Here is a 20,343-nt window from a genome sequence, read left to right on the forward strand (position 1 = left end):
AAAAACGATCGACTAAATCTAAGCGGCATACGAGATAGGAGATGTTACAAAAGAGAGATGTCAAGCTGGTATCCCACACATCAATGTCGCAATTCCGTTGGCTGGCCATATCGAAAGACAAACACGAACTCCGAACTCTGATAGGAATCCGTAGCGTAATGATCCACCAAAAACCATCGGCCATTACCCATTCCAATCCCTCACACTGAAACTCAAACCAGAACAAGCAACCCAAGCCTCGCTAAGTAAAGGTGAAGGAGAAGAATAAGAAGAATAAGAAGAGAAAAGATAAGCCACGCACTAATAAAGCCAAGATATCCCCAGGAAAAAAAAAGTATGTTTAAACCCTCGAACATCCCTCTCCCTCTCCCTCTCCCTCTCAACCCCCAACCAATCCATCACTCATCACCCACCACCACCACCAAGTACCGCCCACCTAACCCCCCACTCCCACAACCACGGCGCGCCATCCCACCGCCCAGCTACACCACCAGCACCACCAGTCCCACGCATCACCCACCCCCGCAACAACACCCTCTCCACCACCACCGCCCACCCCTGCACCACCGCCACCACCCCTTCCCGCACCGACGGCGCCCGCAGCAGCACCAGCTGCGCCAGCGGCACCGCCACGTAGGCCCGCAGCGTGCGCGGGAGCGAGTACCACCCGGTTAGGTTGGTGAAGGTTGGGATCTCGTCGTCGACGACGACGTGCTCGTCGACGAGGACGGGGGCGGAGGTGGGAGCGGCGATGGCGGTGCGGTCGTGCTGCTCGGCGCTGGGGAGTGGTGCGGGCTGCGCCGCGCGCTTGTCGAGCTCGATGCTGGCGCTGAGGCCGACGCCGCTGTCGACGCTTTGGCTTCGGGGTCGGGTTCGGCTGCTGCTTCTGCTCCTGCTCCTGCTCCTGCTCCTGCTCCTGCTCCTGCTCCTGCTGTGTGGTCGTGTGGACCAGCCGAGCGGGGGAGGGGGAGGCGTGGACGGGCGTTGTGCCGGCGGCGTCGATGGCCGCGGCGGGGGTAGAGCTGTGGCGGCGGCGGCGGCGGCGGCGTCGCGCTTCGGCTTCGACGACGGGCTGTTGTAGTGGTTGTCTGCGGAGCGCGAGCGGCGCGAGTCGGGGCTGCCGGGCGGGGTGGGCGGGAGGGTGGAGGCGACGAAGCGGGTTACGAGGGGGTTGAGGATGGGGCTGGTGGGTGGGGTGTGGAGGAGGTTTGTGGGGGGCGGTGGGGAGGCGACGGTGGAATCGTCGATGGGGGGATGCTTGGGGGTTGGAGGGTGTGGCGGCGGGGGCGGCGGCCGCGTGGCCATCGATGCGGTTGAGGCGATGAGCGAGGCCAGGGCGGTGGAGAAGGGAGGGGCGAAGAGGGGGGGCAGGGACCATAGACAGCGGATAGGGTGGATGCTCGTGGCTGTCCCTGTTGGTGTGGACGAGGTGCGGACGGTGATGTCGATGGCGAGGGGTGCGGAGGGGCGGCCTGGTAGGGCAGCGACAAAGGCAACGACGAAGGTGCGGATGGAGGCGTACAGAGGCGAGGAAGGGTCGAGGAGGAGGCGTCCGGCCGTCTCGTCGGCGTCGTCGGCTGCTTTCGACACTGCGAAGGCTCGCACCGTGCCGTGCAGGACGACGGCGTGGGCCCGGTACGCCGTCTCTCCTCCCTCAAACCGATCAGCCACCACCGCCAACACCTCGCGCATCACCCACGGCCGCGCGTCCGAGACGTCGAGGCGCGCAACGCACTCGTACGTCTCATTCAAGCAGTCGTCGTGGTCGTCGCCCACCGGCAACTCCACCCTCTGCACCTCCCCATCATCACCATCCGACTCCAACACCCACCTCGCCCCCCTCCGCCTCCCCGCATGCACCACCCCATGCACCTCCCCCCTCCTCCTCACCACCACCTCCTCCCCCAACTCCATCCGCTCCCCACCCCGCAAAACCTCCACCCCACCCCCCAACCCCTCAACCAACGCCCTAAACGCCGCGCCATCCCCCTCCAACACCGCCCCCTCCGGCGCCAACACCCCGCACCTCACCCTCGGCCTCCCCCTCTCAGCCTCCCTCCTCAGCGTCTCCCTCAGCATCCCCACGGCCTCGCGAAGCGGCGCCGCGTCATCGCCATCGCCGTCGTCCTCGTCGCCACCGTCCTCCGCCGCGCCGACGTCAAACAGCTCGCACGGCACCCACACGCTCGGCCTGACGCGCAGGATGGCGCCGAGGACCTCGTGCTCGTAGGTGTCGCGCGAGCTGGCCACCTCGTCGGAGTCGCCATCGCCGTCATCCTCGTCGGTCTTCGCCGAACCACGACGGCCGCGGCGGAGCTGCTGCTGCTGCTGCCGCCGCTGCTGCCGCTGCGCGGAAAAGACGTTGAGACGATGGGACGAGGCGACGGCGGCGGAGAAGCTGGTGGATGGAGGCAGGAGGGAGGCAGGGTGCAGGAGGAGGGACAGCGGGAAGCGGGAGGAGAGGGGGGGAGGGGGAGGCGAGGTGTAGGCGACGGCGACGGTGTGGCCGGCGGCGTGGAGGGAGCGGGCGAGGGAGATGGCCGGGGCGGGGGCGCCGTTGGTGGTGGTGAGGAGGACGGTGGTGGGGGTGGTGCGTTTTGCGGTTGGTGGCTGGCGTCGATCAGTGCGGCGCCGGCGGAGGGAGGAGAGGCGGAGCAGGAGGAGGAGGGATAGCGTGAGCGGGAGGGCGAGGAGCAGCGCGATGCGCGTGGCTGGGGTGGAGAGGCGGGTCAGCGGAAGGCCGCCCGGGGGCAGGCGCCGTGCGGTGGCGGTGGCGGCGCGGCTGTGGTGGGTTATCAGGGCGGTTGCGGCCGAGCGCACGGCGTCGATCAGGTCCATTATGTGCAGCGCAGCCGTCAGGCTGGGGATGTTGAAAAGGGAAAAGGAGAAGAGCGCCATGAGAGCAAGCTCAGCCAGCAGGACTGGCGTGGAGCGAGAGATACGACGAAGTGAGCATGAGACACGCCACGTGCAGAAGAGAAAAAAAGCAAAGAAAAACCAAGGACACATGAAAACGACGGAAGAGCTAGGCACGCCGTGCAACTCTGCCGCCGCGGCTTGCCCTTTTTCACTCTTTTCCACGCCTCCAGCTGAGGTAGCACGACATACGTGTAGCCCGTAGAGGGGTCGCTGCAGGCCGCGCCATATGACCTCATCCCGCATCCCCCGCAAACCAACCACAGCCTCCCGCGATACCTCGCGCCGCCAGATTGGCCGCGCCAGCACCGCCACGGCGGCCCGTCACAAACCGCCATCAGTCAATCCAGCGAAGAGAGAGCTACATGCACACCGGATGCCACGCTGGCGCCCGCGCGCCTCACCATCATCCAGCGCCGGGGTCTCCTCCCCGGCCCCCCTCCGACCTACCTAACTCAACCACCTGTCCGCCACCCACCCCAGCGCGTCCCTCAGCCAGCCATCCTCGTCCGCGCTCGCCTTGGCCTCGAACCCGTGCTCGCCCGGCCGCAGCACCAACTTGACGGAGCCACCCATCACGTCGCGATCATCTGCACCACCGCCACCGCACCCGATCATCCCCACCCCCCGGTGGACGACGTCGTCACCGCACTGCCACGTTGTCGTTGTCGTTGTCGTTGTCGTCGCCGTCGATGTCGATGTCGCCATCGCCGTCGCCGTCGCCGCCTTCTCCCACGCCCGCACGAACCGCTTGCTCCCCTGCACCGGCACCACCGTGTCGTCCGTGCCGTGGATGATGCATAGCGGCGGGAGACGTGCTGCCACCGCCGTCGCCGCCGTCACCGTTGCCATTGCGGCGCCTACCGTGGGAGCAGTAGCAGTAGCAGTAGCAGTAGCAGTAGCAGTAGCAGCGGTAGCAGTATTAGCAGAAGCAGCAGGACCGCCGCACGATCCCCGCCCCCACGCGTGCGTCATCGTCGTCGTCGTCGTCGTCGTCGTCGTCGTCGTCGTCGTGATGATGTCCTCGAGCACTTCCAGCGGATACAGCTCGCGCTCGTCGCCGAGCAGCTCGCCCAGCCGCCCGTGCTGGAAGAGGGCGAGGGAGAGGTCGGCGCGCGCGGGCGGCGTGACGCTGCTGATGACGGCGGCGGCGGCGCGGCGGTGCGAGCGCGCGGCGCGGACGTGCTCGTCGATGATGTGCGGGGAGAGGAGGGTGGTGTGGCCGGCGATGTTGGGTGTTGGGGCGCGGGGGGAGGGTGCGGCCACGGCTGCGGCGGAGGGGTGGGGCTGGGGCTGGGTGGGTTGAGGAGGATGAAGGGGCGCTTTGGAACAGCTGGTGGTGGTGTTGTTGCGGCCGCCGCGGGTGAAGTGCTCGTCGCCGAGGTCGAGCATGGGAAAGATGCCCAGGACGGCTTTGATGCGGCTGGGATGCATGAGTGCGGATTGGATGGCCAGCCAGCCCCCCGCGCTCTCGCCGGTGACCATGACTTTAGTGAGGTCTACGCCGTAGGGCGTATTGAGCGGGTCTCGTGACAGCACGTAGTTGTGGAGGCAATTGAACAGCCATGACCAGAGGGATGAGATGTCTGCGAGGATATCCAAACCACATGCTTCTGGCAGCAGGCGATAGTCAGGGGAGATTATGATGGCTGAATGGGCGATGGCGTATGTCAGGAGGTACTGCGGAAACCAGGGAGCATAGAGACGCGTGCCAGTAACCTGTAGACGTGTGATGAGATGGCTGGTTCGACTAGGGCAGCGCTCGAATATTTATGCAGTGCCGTGCAGTTCTTTTGGTATAGCAGTCGGAATAAGATGCTGGGAAGGGGCACCCACCAAACCGCCTCCGTGGAACCGGACAATGATCGGCCGGGGACCCTTGCAAGCGCTCGCTGGCACCAGCACCGACGTCTGCACGGGATGACCGTCCACAACTTTGTAGGCAACGTCCAAGATGCGGAACCCCTTGAAGTGTGCATCAGTCGAAGGGAGGGTGGCCAGAAGCATTGCTGGGCCAGGCCTGCATGCAGGAGTGGAGTTGTATGTACATCAATTTGCGGCATTCGAGGCTGGGCAATCGCAATCGCTTTTAAAGGCGTTTTTCTCTGCCCCCGCCGCTTCCGCGGGCCGCGTGTGACCGAGTCATTTTCCTGGTCGCCCATCCTCCAGTCCCCTGCAGAAGCGCACCGTTTGCTATCTATCCCCTTGTTTCCGATGCCGTCCTGTGCAGCCCATCACATACGGGCTTGCCGTCTTGGAGCCACATTTGCCAAAAGGGGAAAACCCCCTCCAGGATGTTGAATCAATTCCGTGTGATCGATCCCTGTACAAATCATCTTCAACCCCGCCCCATTGTGCGCGTATTCTGGAAATAGTATCGCAACCCCCAGCCGCAGGACATCCTGCCCCCGCAATGCCGTGAAACAAACATACATTTGTAGTCGCCGACAAACATCTGCTGATTAGTCACTTCTCACCTCCCGATAGTTTCTCCCCGCCCTTTCCGTATCGCCATGCGTCGAACCGGTCGCCGTGAAGCACCCGGCGGAGGTGGACCTGCATCTGGCAACCGGTCTCCGGCAGCCGCTTTTTTTGCGTCGTGGATACGCTGGCACAGGCGGTCGACAGCGCTGTCGTCTCTGTGTTGGGGCGGCCGCCGGCCTCGATGCAGTGCTTGGCAGCTTTGAGGCTGACTAAGGGATGAGAAGGATTTAGCGGTGGATGGGGGCAGTAGCAGGGACAAGGGCGGGAGCGAGAGCGGACATGGTGGTATTTGTGGTGATCTCAGTATGGAGCTGATGAGGGCGGGTTATCATGATCTTGTGCGGGGCTTTAGATTGTGGATTGGTGTCAAACAGGAGGCGCAAGCGTTATTAAAATGTCAGTGAGTGTCACTCAGCATCAGCCTGAGATATTTCTGCTGTCAGCTGGTAGATTCAACTGCCTACATGGGTAGTGGAGTCCAACATCTGGATGAATTTGTCCGTATTCAAGCCCCAACCCTACATCCGGACCTTGGATTCTACTACATACGTAATGGTCGAAAACAAAAAAGCTAAGAAAGAAAACCCCTTTGATGACAGACTGAACCTTCTAACCCGGGAATTCTTTTGGTCGTTGAATGTTCCAGGGCAAGAAAGACGATGTAGGTAGCTCCGTAGGTTCGGGGCTCGAGACGCAGTAGCGTAGTCCCTTGGAAAGTCTGCATGTTGCCGGATCTGTGGAGTTATAAACCAATGATGGATTCCAACTGATGAAAGTCTGTAGATCCAAGTCGTGCACCATTGCCACTTCGAAGCAGCTGTTGGTGTCAAAGTTCAAGGGAGAAGTGTTGATATCCACGTAGGAGTCGTAATTTGCGCATCGCGACGGCGTCCCGGGGGCCACGGGTAGCGTAGTTTGCTTAGCTGTTCCATTTCCCACCATTCCCGAAAGAAAGGTGGTAGTCGGATAGCTGTTGTTGAAGCAATCCGATCGTACAGAGGTAGCCCCTACGCATGAACCCAATGCCGTGATATTGTTGTAGCCAGGATAGTCGCTGATATCCCCGAGCGGCTTCACGCAGTAGCTGTAGCTCGCCATGAGGTTATGACAATCAGTGTAGTCGACTTCCGGATTCAGAAAGTAGAAGTCAGGAAGTGGAATCGCGAACTTGATGGACACAAGAGCACAAGTGTCATTCGTCAAAACTTCGTACCACTGTGAGCAGGCCACATTGCTCCCGTGGACGGCATTGGTCGGAATGGGCGCCGGAGCAGATGCACTACTCGATCCGATGATGGTAGAGCAGTTGTACCCCGGCCATACTTGGTCGGCAACGCTGCACAGAGGTGTAGGGGTGGGGCCGGACATGGTCGCGCTGATAAACTGGAGGCTTGCCGTCCTGGAAGGCAAAGTTGGAACCGCGGAGTAATCATTGGATCTGCAGCTGTATCAATTGCATCAGACAATGTGCTTGGCCCATTCATCTTGCGTCAACTGTCGTGACTTACTACTCGGCCATAAGATCGAACCTTTGGGCAAGCTCATCATCATACCCAAATGGTGAGCTAAGGTGCATTTCAATGGTACCCAGAACACAGTCAGAGCAAGTGTCGATTGATGTTGGTGCTTGATCGGCTCCCCATTTGCCGACCAGCGGGGCACAAAATTCATGCGTATTCCTGACTCTTCGGTCAGAAGGGACTGGAGGGAACATCAACGATAGCTCTGTGATCTTACGTGTCTCTCCGGCATGTGTAGTTGTACGTGAAGATGAGAAAGTCAATGTTCAATGCTCCACCCTCTGCCCCGTCGATGAAGGTTGCATCCTGGCACTCCCTGGCTTGGTTAGATTTGAAGTCACTGAGTGATGCCAGGCATTCGCTTGTGCAGATAGCGGACAGCTCATCTGTGTTGGGAAGATGGCCTGAAGGTACCTCAAGCAAAGTGGGAAAACAATTGACGGTACGATTGAACGTGGCACTGTTGATGACAATAATAATATGAAGCAGGAATCTGTTATAGGTGCCAAGCTGCTTACCTGCAAGCTGCTGACAGGTTTTCTGGGGGTTCCACGCGGGGTCCGTAAGGAAGCGGGCTTGCGCTCGGCCCGACAAATATCTGTGCAAATACCTGTAGCGGCTTTGGATGGTAAGCGACGAGCTTGAAAGGTTCCAAGTCCTTGAGTATAAAGGAAAGTTCCAAAGTCTTTGTGAGGGCTATAACAGATGCGAATGACGCAGAACAAAACGAAACACACTAAGCTTACCAACGCTACAAAAAAGAATTGCGACCATTTGAAAAGCATGTTGAGGGTCTTGGGCAGAGGTTCTTGATACCTTGAGGCTGGGCGTGTTGACTCGGGATGAGAAAGACCAGGGGAGGTATCGGAGACGGTATCGGGTTTTCAGCATGGCAAGAAAGGAGAAATATTGGATAAAATTATGGTGGATGGGCTGGGATCGTATGATGCATATCACAAAGGGGCGCCGGCTGGAAAGATGAGGCCATCACAACACTCGGTGTGGTAACGCCAGTCAGCAAAGCTGCCTGGTTCACCCCTTTGTGTGAAGAGAGAATAAGTGTCGACTTTGGTCCCTTACATGAAATGTACTATTGAGCACGACGGTGCTTTCCAAATGGATGCAGCGGTACTCAGTTAATAAAATGCAGAACTGCGCAGAATGAACTGTAGAACGATTGACAAGGAGTTGTATCAGAAGCATGAGGGACTTCACCACCCTGTGGGGTAGGAGCGAACTATGAAGCGGATTAGGCGAGTATATCTAGAAAAACGGGTCCTCGGAAATCGATGCATATTGTCGGATCTGACGTGTTCCCGATTCCAGGGACGGGAAAGAAGGTGCATTCCTCACCAAGCCTTGCGGCCCGACCCGTGACAGGGATCATCTGCAAGGCATGTGGATATCCTATGCAACCGCTCCTTACCGTTCGATTGTGCTATCCAGGGCAGTTTCCATGCTAGTCTATTCGAAACCGAATAATGCATGCATTGGGGTTTCTTGACTGGTAGGGAAGCGGGCATATGATGCGCAGCTCCTTGCATGTGATCGATTGCGGGGAAACATTCCTCCTACTCTCTCCACACCATCATTTCAAGTATTTCGATCCTCGCCTTCGAGTATGGCGGTCAAGATAGGAGCATCTTTCCGATCCAGGGGATGCTTTATCGGGCTATCATGAGGCTGGAAGAAGACTATATATCTACAGGCTCGTGTTCTCAGCACGGTCCTGGAAGACAAAGACTTTCCCTCATTCTCTCATGTTGAACGCTGCTACGCATGAGATTCGGAAGCTATGTTCTCCTTTTCAGCCGAGGCGCGCAGGCGAGCGGCTCTTGCGCTTGTCGCATCGATCTCCATCGTTACTTTCCTCCAAACATCCCTCATCAAATCCCATTTCAGAAGGCCGGCTAGTGCACCGAGCCCCGTAGTTGACACCGAATCCATTTCTCTTTACGAAATGAATGTTCGTGCAGCAGGTGGAAATGCGGCCTTACTGAGTCGTCAGGTCGGCTCTAACAACCCATGTACGGACGATATAATTTGTCCAGACGGGGCTTGTTGGTGAGCCGAAGCGAATTTTCCTATTCTTCAATATCACTAACAGCGGTAGTGGCCCCGCCGACAACACAACCCAATTGCGAGAGTGTGGCTTTGGTAAGTACGACTGTGTTCCTTTGGCACCTCTAACAACGTTGCACGCTCGTGGTCTTTGCGTGGGACTTGTGGCTGCTTCGGTATGTCAAGTTATTTGACCTGTCTGAGTGACTTTAGGTCCGAAGTATTGCACTGCCGACTGCGTAAGAGACCACCCTCGGCCCATGCCCACACGCTATGCTGACTGTCCAGGGACGTAACGCCGAGGATTCGAAAAAGCTATGCGCACTTGGAGTCTGCTGCTCTCGGTTTGGCTTTTGCAGCAGGGATCCGGATCATTGCGACGTGGACAAGGGATGCCAATCAAACTGCTCTTTGAGTGCTCCACCACCCCAAGAAAAAAGCGTCGCGTCGGCACGGTCGAGGGTCATTGGGTACTACTCAGCCGCGTCTTCAAGCAGAAAGTGCCGTCCGTTTCCTCCCCGGGCGATCCCCGTCAATGGGCTGACGCATGTGAACTTTGCGTTCGCATCTGTTAACCACAGCTCGCTTGAGATTTCACAGCCAGCCGCGGGAACTCCAGATGACCCGTTCCTCCAGGTGGCCGACATCAGATCGCAACAATCCGAAGGATCCAACTTGCGAGTGTTTGCGGCCATCGCTGGCTCCATCATTTTGGACAATGGGACAATTGGGAACATCTTCCAGTTGATCGCCGAGGACAAGAAAAAGAGCGAAACCTTTTCCCATAACCTGTTGAAATTTCTGAACCAGTACGGCTTCGATGGCGTTGACCTTGACTGGGAGTACCCGGGTATTCCTGACCCCTTCACGGCTTGGGACAGCCCCGATACCGAAGGCTTTGTGAACCTGCTAAGGATTGTCCACGACACCTTTGCCACGGAGCCCAAACGTCAGCTGGGCATCTCATTCACGATTCCAACAAGCTACTGGTATCTCAAGAACTTTGACATCCGGCACATGATGGAATATGCAGATTGGGTCAATGTCATGGGTAACTTCCTTCCCCCGCCCTTTCCACTTTTCCAACCTGCATGCTGATATGGGTTCAGCCTTCGATCTACACGGAGTCTGGGACAGCCACAATCCACTCGGGAACATCGTTCGCCCGCACACGAACCTGACGGAAATCAAGCTCTCCCTGGAACTGCTCTGGCTCAATGGCGTGCCGGCAGAGAAGGTAAACCTCGGCTTGGGCCTCTATGGCCGATCCTTTCTCCTGCACGATCCGGCTTGCGGTAGGCCAGGCTGCAGGTTCGACGGAGGCGCCAACCCCGGGCCCTGCACCACCTCTTCCGGAACACTCGCGTACTTCGAGATCATGGACTTGATCAACCAACAGCACCCGCAGATAATTCACGACGAGGCCGCAGCCATCAAGTGGGCTCAGTACGGCCAGAACGACGAAGAGTGGGTGAGCTTCGACGACAGCGACACGCTCAACGCAAAGGTCGAGTGGGCCAACAGCACCGGCCTCGGCGGCGTGATGATCTGGAGCATCGACCAAGATGACGACAGCTTCTCCGCGCTGACAGCCGTCGTCGGAGGTGACATGGATTCCTTCCAGGAGCGTCTCGTGAAGCCTTCGTCTGACGAGGCTCTCCAACGCGCACGCCTCACCGCCCAAGGCTGCAAAGTGTCCGACTGCGCCGGCGAGGGCGAGAGCAGCCCGCCCGTGGGCTATGCGCTGGCGCCGAATGGAGGCGGGTTCCCGGATCGCTGTACCAACGGGGAGAAGAAATACATCTTCTGCCCCGTGGACGCAATCACTAGGGTACCCCCGGCTCATATATGTACATGGAAACCCCATGATCTATGGGTCCACCATACTTAGTTTATGGATTACACATATATTTCGTATGAAACGCGAAACGCCGTATGGTATTTCTAGGTCGGTATAGTATTATTATTATTATAACGGCAACAGCATTTCGTTATATAATTTATCTATACTAGAGGGGTAACGCTAAGGTTTTATATAGACGTACTATTATATTACGAAATTACGGTCGTAGATCGCTTCGCGGGGTACTAAAGAATCTTTATACGCTTAGAGAAACGCTAGATAGCTTATTTAGATAGTCCTAATATAGTATATATATAGTAGATTTAGTCGGGAGTTATAGAAACCACTATAGTATTAAGCGAATAAAAGAATAGATAATAAAGATTTATTATATTATTATAAGATATAAGGCACGAATAGAGAGCTTAAGATAGATATAAGAAGAAGGCTTATAATTAATAAACGAATTCTTAAGAAATTCGGCCTTCGCCCGTAGGCCGAAGGGCTTTTATATATAGCTAAGCGAGAGTTACGTAACTAGTACGTAACTTTTATAAATCTCGTATATAAAGCGTATACGAGATACGGCTATAGATTCTTATACTACCCCCTCTACTATAGGGGTCGACTACGACCCCGTAAAGAATAAAAAAACTCGAGAACCTTATATACCTTCTATAAGAAAAATCTTTTTTATTAGAAAAAAAAAAGCTCGTAGCTAAGATCGTTAAGAAAATTTCTAGGCGCGGAAGCTATAGCCTATATTTTTTAAAATATTCGCTTTTATCTATATTACGAGTAGGTACGCGGAGTATACTTAACGCGTACGACTATTATACGCGGGTTAGATATATAGCGCTATATACTAGAGTAGTAGAAAAGTTTAGCTACTCTAGGCCGTTACGCGACTTAGAGTATTCGAAAGTAGAACTTCTATTAGAAGTTTAGTTCTACGTAAGAGAAGTAGTAATTACTTTCTATATAATAGCGATTATTTTATCTTTTATCTTTTTAAGTTTATAATCGCGAGTCTCGTATATAGCTTAAGCGTTTTAGAACTATTATTTATACGTTTTAGATACGTATAGTATACGCGGCGCGTACTTCCCCCTCGATATTTCTTCGTAGTAATTATATTAGGCGTATCTATCTTTATAGAGTTTACTACTACTACTTATAATTCTTAGTTTATAGCTAGGTTTAGTAGCTAGTATCGTTATATCTATATTTATTAGCTAGATAATAGGTTCTTACCCCTTTACGAGTAGTACTTAGGCGTTAGATAGATATAGTTTCTTCTATTAAATAGATATATTTTTATAGAGTTCGGGCCTATACGTTTTACGTACGCGTACCGTAGGAGGAGCTAGTAAAAAGCCTTCGTATATTAGAGTTTTCTTACGCGATCGTTTTCTAACTCTACGCTATACTTATTTTCTAATATAGCTTTATCTTTAACTTTTCTCCGCGGCTCTACCGCTTATTCTTTAACGTCTTCTATTACTCTAAAAGCTAGTCCTATAGGTAGTATAGATAAGAAAGAGAAGAAGCTATCTCGTATAAGCTAGCTCGGTCTTAAATTAGCTTAAGATAAAGATAAAGATAAGACTCGGGCTCGCTATAAGTTATTTAGTATACGAGACGTCTCTCGACGTCGTCTTATTAATATCCGCGGCCTAGCTTCTTATTAGAAGTTAATTTCGCCTTATTATAAGGCCTTTTATAAACGTTATCTTTTATACTAGGCTTCCGCTTCTTAGATCGATAATAATATAAAGAATATTATTAAGTAGAACTATATACGTAAGATACCGCTCTCGAAGTACTAGAGATATACTAAAGCGCGATATAATTATACTTAGATAAGTTTTATTCTATAATTTATATACGCGTTATATCTTTAGCTAACTCTTTTCGCCTATTTAGTCGTCTTCTAAGTTTCGCCGCGCTATAAACGTATTATCGTTTATACGCTAGTAGGCTATTTATTATAATACTTCTAAGAAGTAGAATCTAGTTTATAGCTACGCCTCTAAGTATCTTAACTACGTTAAGAACTTCCGCCGGCTTAAGAAGACTCGCGTTAAAAACGCTAGCGGTTTTAAGAAGTATTTATACGCTCGGTAGATCTCTCGCGACTATAATCTTTAACGTAAGTAAATAAGGGCTTTCTTAACCGTCTACTTTTACTTTTACTAATTCTTAGTATAGCTTAGTATAGGCGATATTAGTCTAATACTTCTTATAAACTAACGTATCGACGTAGCTACTAAGAACCGCCTTTTACGTAGCTAGAATAACCTCTTTAAGAAGAATAGCCTCGATTTAAACCGCGATAAGTCTCTTAATAAGAGTAATAGCTAGAAGAGTATACGATAGTACTAGTATAAACCCTTAGTAAAGTAAGAGATAGAGAATAGATAAAATTTAATTTTAATATTTAGCGAGGTTTTTGTAAGGTATAAGGCACGAATAGAAAGCTTAGAATAGATATAAGAAGAGGGCTTATAATTAATAGACGAATTTTTAAGGGATTCGGCCTTCGCCCGTAGATCGAAGGGCTTTTATATATAGCTAAGCGAGAGTTACGTAACTAGTACGTAACTTCTATAGGTCTCGTATACGAAGCGTATACGAGACGCGGCTATAGATCCTTATACTATCCCTTCTACTATAGGGGTCGACCACGACCCCGTAAAGAATAAAAAACTCGAGGACCTTATATACCTTCTACGAGGAAAACCTTTCTTATTAGAAAGAGAAAAGCTCGTAGCTAGGGTCGTTAAGAAAATCTCTAGGCGCGGAAGCCGTAGCCTATATCCCTTAGAATATCCGCTTTTATCTATATTATAAGTAGGTACGCGGAGTATGCTTAACGCGTATAACTATTATACGCGGGTCGGGTATATAGCGCTATACGCTAGGGTAGTAGAAAAGTTTAGCTACTCTAGGCCGTTACGCGGCTTAGAGTATTTAGAAGTAGAACTCTATTAGGGGTTTAATTCTACGTAAAGAAAGTAGTAATTACTTTCTACGTAATAGCGGTTATTCCGTCTTTTATCTTTTTAGGTTTATAATCGCGAGTCTCGTATATAGCTTAAGCGTTTTAGAACTATTATTTATACGTTCTAGATACGTATAGTATACGCGGCGCGTACTTCCTCCCTAATATTTCTTCGTAGTAATTATATTAGGCGTATCTATCTTTATAGAGTTTACTACTACTACTCGTAATTCTTAGTTTATAGCTAGGTTTAGTAGCTAGTATCGTTATATCTATATCTATTAGCTAGATAGTGGGTTCTTACCCCTTTATAAGTAGTACTTAGGCGTTAGGTAGATATAGTTTCTCCTATTAGGTAGGTACGTTTCTATAGAGTCCGGGTCTATGCGTTTTACGTACGCGTGCCGTAGGAGAAGCTAGTAAGAAGCCTTTATATATTAGAATTCTCTTACGCGATCGTTTTCCGACTCTACGCTATATCTATTTTCTAATATAGCTTTATTTTTAACTTCCCTCCGCGGCTCTACCGCTCGTTCTTCGACGTCTCCTATTACTCTAGAAGCTAGTCCTATAGGTAGTATAGATAAGAAAGAGGAGGAGCTATCTCGTATAAGCTAGCTCGGTCTTAAATTAGCTTAAGATAAAGATAAAGATAAGACTCGGGCTCGCTATAAGCCGTTTAGTATACGGGACGTCTCTCGACGTCGTCTCGTTAGTATACGCGGCCTAGCTTCTTATTAGAAGCCGATTCCGCCTTATTATAAGACTTTCTATAAACGTTATCTTTTATACTAGGCTTCCGCTTCTTAGATCGATAATAACGTAAAGAATATTATTAAGTAGAGCTATATACGTAAGATACCACTCTCGAAGTACTAGAGATATACTAGGGCGCGGTACGATTATACTTAGGTAAGTTTTACTCTACGATTCGTATACGCGTCGTATCTTTAGCTAACTCTTTTCGCCTATCTAGCCGCCTTCCGAGTTTCGCCGCGCTATAAATATGTTATCGTTTATACGCTAGTAGGCTATTCGTTATAATACTTCTAAGAAGTAGAATCTAGTTCGTAGCTACGCCTCTAAGTATCTTAACTACGTTAAGAACTTCCGCCGACTCGAGAAGGCTCGCGTTAAGAACGCTAGCGATTTTAAGAAGTATCTATACGCTCGATAGATCTCTCGCGACTATAATCTCTAACGTAAGTAGATAAGAGCTTTCTTAACCGTCCGCTTTTACTTTTACTAACCCTTAGTATAGCTTAGTATAGGCGGTATCGGTCTAATACTCTCTACGAACTAACGTATCGACGTAGCTACTAAGAACCGCCTTCTACGTAGCTAGGATAACCTCTTTAAGGAGAATAGCCTCGACTCGAACCGCGATAAGTCCCTCGACGAGAGTAATAGCTAGAAAAGTATACGGTAGTACTAGTATAGGCCCTTAGTAAAGTAAGGGGTAGAGGGTAGGCAAAATTTAGTTTTAATATTTAGCGAGGTTTTAGAGTTCTTTATAAGTTAGGCTAGGCTTAGAGTTTTATACGAATTTAGTACGCTTCTCGTACGCGGCGCTTACGCCTAGTAATAAAAATCTATTCTTCTTATATTATAGTTATTAACCCGAAAGTTTTCGTAAGTTAATCGGTTCTATAGAATTTTCTAACTACGAAAGAAACTACGGTTTTTATTCTAGATATCTTTCGGCGACGTGTCGATCTCGGCCGTAGTATACGATATATTTAGTAGCTTTCGCCCTTTAACTCTAAATTCCGAAGACTAAGCTTTTACCGCTTCGTCTTATTTCTTAAGCCGGGAGGCCTTCCCCGCCCGCGTTTTATAGGTTTTTCGCCTACTTACGGTAGATTTCCGCGTACTCTTCGTACGCTCTTCGTATCTTTAGAGTTATTCCCCGGTAGGTTTTTTTAAGGTTTTTCGCCTCGTTACGAAGGTTCTCCGCGTACTCTTCGTACGCGTTTCGTATCTAGTAGGTTTATTCCCCTAGAGTACCGTCGACGGTATTCGTCGAGTAGTTTCTAGTAGTTCTCGAGTTCGTACTCGTGCTTCTACTTATTATATTTATTTAGCTAGCCTAGCTATTTAATAAGATACTACGAACCGCGGAGGCCGTCTTTATAGTTAACGACGGCCTTAACCTTCTATATATCCTCTAACTCTATAGCGGGCGGTTAGAAACCGGGCTTTACGGAGTATAGCTCTAGAAGGGATATATAGAAGATAAAATAGAGCCGCGCTATTAAGGCTAGTAGTCTAAGCTAGTAGGCGGAGTTTCTAACCTCCTTAATAATCTTAAAGAGACTAAGAAATCGGCCGTCTAGCTTCTTATAAGGTCGCTTCGTGCGAATATTCTTCGTAGATAGTAGAACCTCGTCCTCTATTTTAAAGTGGCGATCTAGGCGGCCTTTATTATAGTACTAAGCCTAGAGCTACTATACGTATAGAATTATCTAGTATATACGTACGTATACGCTACGTATACGTTCGATATACGCTTTAGCTACGTCGGGCGCGAGAGTAATATCCTTAATATCTAAGAATACTACTACGAGGCTTCTTATCTAGTTAGATCTAAGAATACCGTCTAACGCCTCGTTATCCGTACCGTAGCTTAGAATATTAGGAGTATATTTAGTAGTAGAGTATAACTTATTATTATACGCGAATACTACTTATAGTAGTAGTTTAGCCTAATTAGATTACTTCTAGTTAGAGTATATTCTTAGATACGTCTTAATCTCTTAGTTTTAACGTTCTATTTATTCGTCTATCTACGGATAGAATGCCGTGCTAAGACGTCGTTTAATACCTAGTTCGTAGTATAGGGTGGACTAGTATTCGCTAGTAAATACTAACCCTCTATTCGAGACGATAGAGTTCGGGACGATCGTCTATAAGAAGTATAGTTCGAGTAGAGCCGTAAGATTCTTTACGTTAATCGTCTTACGTACCGGGAAGTAAAATACCTTCTTAGTAGCGCGGTCTACGACTACTAAAATAGAGTTATATAAGCCTCTATTACGGCCCCTTAATTTAGGGAGGTCCGTAATAAAATCGAGAGAGAGGTATTTTTACGGTTCTCGTTCTACCTCGACTAGCTATAGGAGGCCGTAGGGCTTATAGCGACGTATCTTATATCTCTAGTAGGCGTTATATATATTAATATAGGCCTTAACTTTCTTATTTAGGCCGGGCTACTCGTACTTACGTACGATTACTTTATATATACGTTTAAAGCTATAGTAGCCGCCCGTAGAGTCGTTATAGTTACGCCTAATAATCTCGTTTCGTAGAGGGGTGCTATAAGGGACGTAGACCTTTATATAGTAGCGTAAGAGGCTATCTTAGTCGAAGAACTAACTCTTAGCCGTAAGTTTCTCCGGGGTTTAAGTCCGGCGCTAAACGACGGTATCGTCTTCCCGCTAGACCTCCTTAATAAATAAGAATAGTAATCTTAGAGGTTTCTCTATAGCTAGTTTTTCGTTAAGTATAGTTACTACTATTACTTAACGTAGTACGAAGCTCCGGGCTTCTTTTATACCGGCGAGGGCTTACGCTAGCCGTAAGCTTTTCTTATCTAAGAATTCGAAACTTTAGGCCCTCGCGTTATTACGGTTTTCGCTAGCCGCGCTAGTATATACGGCGGCGATAAGTTCTAGTAGAGAAACGGAGAGCGTATTATTTAGTTAACTATCGTAGCGCGGGTCTCTCGTATACTCTTCGTATACGCCGCGCGTAGTAGGGATAGTAGCCTCCGGGAAACTATCTATAAGTTCCCGTATCCGCAGCTTCTATTATAACGTTAGTAATATAGCGTCTAGATATACCTTCTTTTTAACCTCTTTAAACTCTAATACGTAATCGGGTCGCCTAGAGAGAGAATCGGCGGGGTTAGAGGCCCCGGGTTTATATTTAATCTCGAAGTCGAACTTCGCTAGCGTTTTAGCGTAGCGGGCCTAACGTTCTAATAACTTTTTAGTACTTATAAAGTATCTAAGATTATTATAATCGTAGAGTACGCGCGTCGGGTACGAGGCGTATACGAGGAAGTATCGCTATACGTTAAAGTATTTAACGATAGCTAGTAGTTTCTTATCGTACGTATCGTAGCGTACTTCTATAGCCGTAAACTTCTTACTATAGTAGATAATAGGTAACTAGTGTTTTTAGTCGCCCTCCTACGCTTAGAGCTAGAGTAGAATACTAGCTAAGGCGAAATTCGATATATTAGTAATAAGTATTAGCTATAATACTAGGTCGTAGTACCGAAGGACTAGGTCGTACGAAAAGGCGTCTTTTAGCGTACGAAACGTATACGTAGCGTCGTCTAGCTAGTAGAACTAAATATACTACTTAGTTAGACCCTTTTAGAACTTCTTCGTAGGTACTTCCTTAGGTGCCCGAGTAGCGTCCCGGAGGAGGTTGTTTAGAGGCTTAGTAATAGAGAAGTAGTTTTATACGAATCGCTTATAGAAGTTAGTAAAGCTAAGGAATACTTATATATTACGAAAGAAGCTAGATTCCGGCTACTCTTAAATAGCCTTTACGCGTTCGGGGTCTATTACGACGCCGCTAGGCGTTACGATAAACTCTAAAAACTCCGCGTAGGTCGTATAGAAGGTATACTTTAATATCTTAATATATAAGCTCTAGTCCCGGAGGCGCTAGAGTACCTACCGAACGTATTAGACGTAATCTTTCTCGTTTCGAGAGTAGATTAAGATATTATCTAGATATACGACGTAGATAGTATCTACGAGGCTTCTAAGAGCTTTATTAATATAGCTCTAGAACGTAGCCGGCGCGTTAGCTAGGCTAAAGAATATAACGAGATACTTAAATAGACCGTATTTTATCTTAAAGGCCGTCTTCTACTCGTCGCCCTTACGAATACGGAGCCTATAATAGGCGTTACGTAAGTCTAGCTTCGTAAAGATCTTCGCGTAAGATATACGGTTTAATAGTTCGCTAATAAGGGAAAGCGGATATTAATTCTTAATCGTAACCCGATTTAGTCCCCGATAATTAATATATAATCGTATAGTCCCGTTAGGCTTAGAGACGAAGAGGATTAGCGCGCTAGTAGAAGACTTACTAGACTAAATCTAGCCCTTCTTAAGAGCCTTATCGAGATATTCTCGTAGAATCTATAGCTCTCTTAGCGAGAGGTTATAGATAGATATTTAGAGCGGCGACTTACCGTTCTCTAAATCGATTATATAGTCGTATTTAGAGTTCTAGGCTAGCTTACCGGCTAGTTCGTTTGATACGATATTTATAAAGTCTTAGTATTAACTTAGAAGTTCTTCTTATAGCGCGGTAACCGTTACGGCTATAAGAATAGAATTACCCTACGCCTCTAATACGAAGTATATATATTACGTATACGCGGCGCTAGTGCGTCGCGAATAATACGTAGGGTTATAATCTCCGCCTTTCTACGTTAGTAGGGGCTAGTCCTAACTAGAAATCTTATCTTCTAGATTAATTTAGTAGACGGGATCGTCTAAGGCTAGTTAATTAGTAAATTATACCGTAGAGATAAGCTCGATACGGTCTTAGTATAAATTACTCTATTTAAGAGTATTCGTACTAAAGCGGGCGATAAGATCGGCCGCTTTTAGCTAGTCTAGACCGAGAATTAGGTCGTAACCCTCGAAGAACGCGCCCTAGAATAGGCGCGGTCCGATAATTCGCTTAACGCCTATTCCGTCTTTAGCCCGGAGGGTAAGTTTATAGAAGTTCTATATAGTTATAGGGTAGCTATCTAAGAATCGTACGCGGAGCGTACGCTTAACGTATAAGAAGAGTACGCGATAGATACTTACTAGATCTTATCTAATAAGATTTATATCGCTTTCTAAATCTAAGAGAATCTTTAAGGCTACTAGCCCTTCTAGCGACTCTAGAAGAACGTTTATAATAATCTATTCGGTTAAGCCTTAGTCGACTAGTTCTAGAGGTAGGCGGCTTAGGGCCGCTACTAGAACTATTCTTTTTCCGAGGTCTTATCGTCTTTCGAGCTATTAGCTCTAGAAGGGGGTTAGTTACTAGCCGGGTTCTTATTAAACCGGCGGGAGCCCGAGTTACGCTTCGTATACGAAGCGCCTACGCCTTACCTACGAGTCGACTCCTAGGAGTCTTCTTAGCGAGGCGGCTTATATTAGCTTAAGTTCCTCGACCGACCTCGCCTACTATCGATAGAGTAGGCCGGACGCGGGCGTTTATAGCCTACGTTTTAGCGCTATTATTCCTCCGTCTACGCTATCTTAACTAAGCCGAGCGTCTACTTAAGGCTAATAATTAAGTCGTAGAGTTTCTTAACCCCCTAAATAGTCTTTATCGTGGGGTGTTTAAGGAGTTCTTTATAATAGACCTCTAGAAGGTTCGTAAAGAAGAGATCGATAAGAAGATTCTTATCGGCTATCGCGTATAGAAGCTATTTATATAGGCTTTCTATACGGACGCGGTACTTCTAATACGACGTACTAGACTTTATT

The 20,343-nt window shown here is 49.3% G+C and overlaps 3 protein-coding genes across 3 annotated transcripts; 1 reads left to right on the forward strand and 2 right to left on the reverse strand.

Moving 5' to 3' along the window:
* Nucleotides 1-405: 405 nt before the first annotated feature.
* Nucleotides 406-2,898, reverse strand: BKCO1_300001 (uncharacterized protein; the record flags this gene model as incomplete). The annotated part of the gene is made up of 1 exon (XM_020273863.1): nt 406-2,898. The coding sequence occupies one exon, from the start codon at nt 2,896-2,898 to the stop codon at nt 406-408; it is 2,493 nt and encodes an 830-aa protein (XP_020129683.1).
* A 468-nt stretch (nt 2,899-3,366) lies between these two features.
* BKCO1_300002 (alpha beta-hydrolase) lies at nt 3,367-4,923 on the reverse strand (the record flags this gene model as incomplete). The annotated part of the gene is made up of 2 exons (XM_020273897.1): nt 3,367-4,635; nt 4,753-4,923. 2 exons carry the CDS (start codon nt 4,921-4,923, stop codon nt 3,367-3,369), a joined length of 1,440 nt encoding a protein of 479 aa, XP_020129682.1.
* Nucleotides 4,924-8,880: 3,957 nt separating this feature from the next.
* Nucleotides 8,881-10,872, forward strand: BKCO1_300003 (glycoside hydrolase family 18 protein; the record flags this gene model as incomplete). The annotated part of the gene is made up of 4 exons (XM_020273908.1): nt 8,881-8,984; nt 9,034-9,157; nt 9,270-10,032; nt 10,091-10,872. The coding sequence occupies 4 exons, from the start codon at nt 8,881-8,883 to the stop codon at nt 10,870-10,872; spliced, it is 1,773 nt and encodes a 590-aa protein (XP_020129681.1).
* Between the last annotated feature and the right edge of the window lie 9,471 nt (nt 10,873-20,343).

The sequence above is a fragment of the Diplodia corticola genome (assembly GCF_001883845.1).
Source record: "Diplodia corticola strain CBS 112549 chromosome Unknown scaffold30, whole genome shotgun sequence".
Taxonomy (NCBI): domain Eukaryota; kingdom Fungi; phylum Ascomycota; class Dothideomycetes; order Botryosphaeriales; family Botryosphaeriaceae; genus Diplodia; species Diplodia corticola.